This window comes from Limulus polyphemus, unplaced genomic scaffold (assembly GCF_000517525.1).
Source record: "Limulus polyphemus unplaced genomic scaffold, Limulus_polyphemus-2.1.2 Scaffold8004, whole genome shotgun sequence".
Lineage (NCBI taxonomy): Eukaryota > Metazoa > Arthropoda > Merostomata > Xiphosura > Limulidae > Limulus > Limulus polyphemus.
This window is the reverse complement of record NW_013673614.1, coordinates 16,902-19,689: the sequence shown is the minus strand read 5'-3', so window position 1 is coordinate 19,689 and position 2,788 is coordinate 16,902. Positions and strand designations below refer to the sequence as shown.

The following is a 2,788-nucleotide window of genomic DNA, read 5'->3' as shown; positions in this document are numbered from 1 at the left end:
TATATATATATATATATACCAACACAGGTTTTAATCAATAGTGATTCTGAGAGTGAGTTAATCTCATTCAAATATCCGTCTCCATGCTCAGTTACTGTGTTATCATTCAGTGATTAACTCACTCTCAGAATCACTACTGATTAAAACCTGTGTTGGTATATATACAGGATGGATCATTCAAATATCCGTCTCCACCCTCAGTTACCATGTTATCATTCAGTTCCACCCTGTATATATATACCAAGTAGTGATTCTGAGAGTGAGTTAATCTCATTCAAATATTCGTCTCCATCCTCAGTTACTGTGTTATCATTCAGTTCCTTTACCCTTGGTCCATCCTGTATATATACCAAGTAGTGATTCTGAGAGTGAGTTAATCTCATTCAAATGTCCATCCCAATTTTCCTCATTTACCATGTTATCATTCAGTTCCAGAATATACAAGTTCCAGAAAGTTCTGGACCATAGAAGTCTAGCACACACACATGAACATTAAAATATCATATTTGTAAACCTATGTATATTGGAAAGGATATTGAAATTTGATAAGTGAAGAAACAGAACACAAACTCAACCTATCAAATTTCAATATCCTTTGCAAAGCCAACACTGATCTGGAATAACTAATTAAAGAAACCTTCCACATCAAATAACTTTCACCAACACTGACCAACATGTAGTATTTGTTTAAATTGTACATTGTTTAATATCTACAGTATTTTTATTTGTTAGACCTTCACTTTTTGTGTGTTTTAGTTTTGATTCAATTATTGTTATTGTATTTTAGCTGTTTACTGAGGAATGATTTAGTTCTTTAGATACTGAAGATGGAAGTTCCAAAAAGTTTATCTGTGTCACCTTCTGTTATAAATAAACCTATAATCAGTCACGTAAGGAACAGTACTTTAGAAATATGAACACTTAAAAATGCTGTTTCATCCACATTGTTCTTGTTTTTTAGCTTCTCTTTTATCAATTCCCCAACCATTTTTATGGTTGTAATAGCTCATTTTAAACCAACTTCCTGCAAGAAAAACTGAAATGAAGAAAACACAAATTAAACCCATAATCTTTTTGCGGGTTCTGCTGGAGTTATTTTCATGACTTCCTAATAATTATCACCACCTGATATATTTTGTGTTTTAATAATTTTATATCTATGTAAGTTGATTAGTTTATTATCATGCACTTTTGATCTACTGACACTGTGACAGCAAAACCATAAGAGGTCGCGCTATACATTCTCGCACTGAATTTCAAAAGCTTCTTTAGGCCATAAAGTACAAGTAAAGTTTTGAACTAATATCAACTTCAGCAACTATGCAGGCTAACTTAGTAACTAAGCAACTGAGACTTTTACTTTACTACTAATACTAGCACACTGCATGAAATGTTGAATACTTAAGATTTACGTTTCACTACTTTTAGTTTCTCGTAATAAGCTTACCCTTCGATAAAAAAAGAAAAGAAAATAATACCTTCAATCGTATGCTCTTTTTACATTACCTTTTTTGGTGGTCGTGAAATATTTGGCATCCGTCATTTTTTAGTTCTTAAATTTGAACTTTTCTACCTCCACTATCAATCGGCTAACTACCCCAAAGAAGAAATCAATACTCTACGTCATTAACAACACCGCCCAGCTAACTAATTCGCAACCCCCTCTATAATAAAAATTTTATCTAATGAAAGTTCTTAATGTATAATATTTACTTGAATGGCAACTCGGCAGTTTGATCAGATATTAAGTACTAAAATTAATACAATTGAACGTAAAACATTTTACTTTTATGCAATCAATCTAGACAACCTACGGTCAGATTTGGGCTTTTATTCTTCTTGCTTATGGTATCAATATTTGTTTTATGAATTATAGTGTTTAATAAGACTAAATACAACATTGATCGGATCTGCGCTTAGCCATTTAAAATTGTACAAATTACGGGTTTTATTTTTAAAAAACGCTAACTCTTCATGTTTTATCGCATAACCCTACTAGAACTTGCTAAGTCGTATTACAGTGATTATCGTGTTTGCATTATGAATCCAAGGATTCCTGTTTCGAGGCTCCTTGTCGCACAATCACGATATGCACTTTTGAGGCCGTGAGTATTGTTACGCCTCTGTGTTCGTTTGTTAATTTTCTGTAAAAATTCTTTCCGAAGAAACTTTAGCGATACAAGTCCTTTCTTAAATAAAACTAGTTTATTCTTTCTCAATACAACTTTGCAATACACTTAATTTCCACAGTCATGCTATAACTTAAACAACCGCTATAATTCACAACGAACGATTCACGTGCTTGACTCAATTGTCCGTCTCTATCTATGTCTGCAATTCAATTCCATTGTTGCCGTCACTTCTTGGCGGTCTTATATACAAGAATACTGCACATCTAGTAAACACTCGAGCATTCACAAACCTTCGAGAATATCATGACGTGTTACCAGCGTCACGTGACTACCGCTGTCGTAACACTGCCCCTTCCTTAGTATTGTTCGTCCCGAACAATAGCCACTTACATTAAACCAATAAAGAATTAACATTAACTTAATTAAATGTACAGAATTTACAAACACAAAATTAAAATTCAACAAAGTCTCTTAGTTTTACGGGACGTATCTTCTTCTGTACTGGTCTCCATTTAGTTGGCTTCTGCTTCACGTGAGGTTCATCTGCTCCATCGGGAATTGTCCTATCATCGGTAACAGTCACATCAGTGGTAGTAACTTCATCAAGGGCTTCACCGTTTCTCTTCTCAAAACCGAGTAGAGTTTCTTCTTCAACA

General features: G+C 33.7%; 1 protein-coding gene across 1 annotated transcript in view; it reads right to left on the bottom strand.

Moving 5' to 3' along the window:
* Positions 1-1,628, bottom strand: part of LOC106475041 (AP-1 complex subunit beta-1-like) — a 6,399-nt gene extending 4,771 nt beyond the window's left edge. The window contains exon 1 of the mRNA XM_013935739.2: positions 1,507-1,628. Coding sequence (XP_013791193.1) covers positions 1,507-1,543 — 37 coding nt within the window. The 5' untranslated portion in view covers positions 1,544-1,628. The remainder of the gene's footprint in view (positions 1-1,506) is intronic.
* Positions 1,629-2,788: the final 1,160 nt, after the last annotated feature.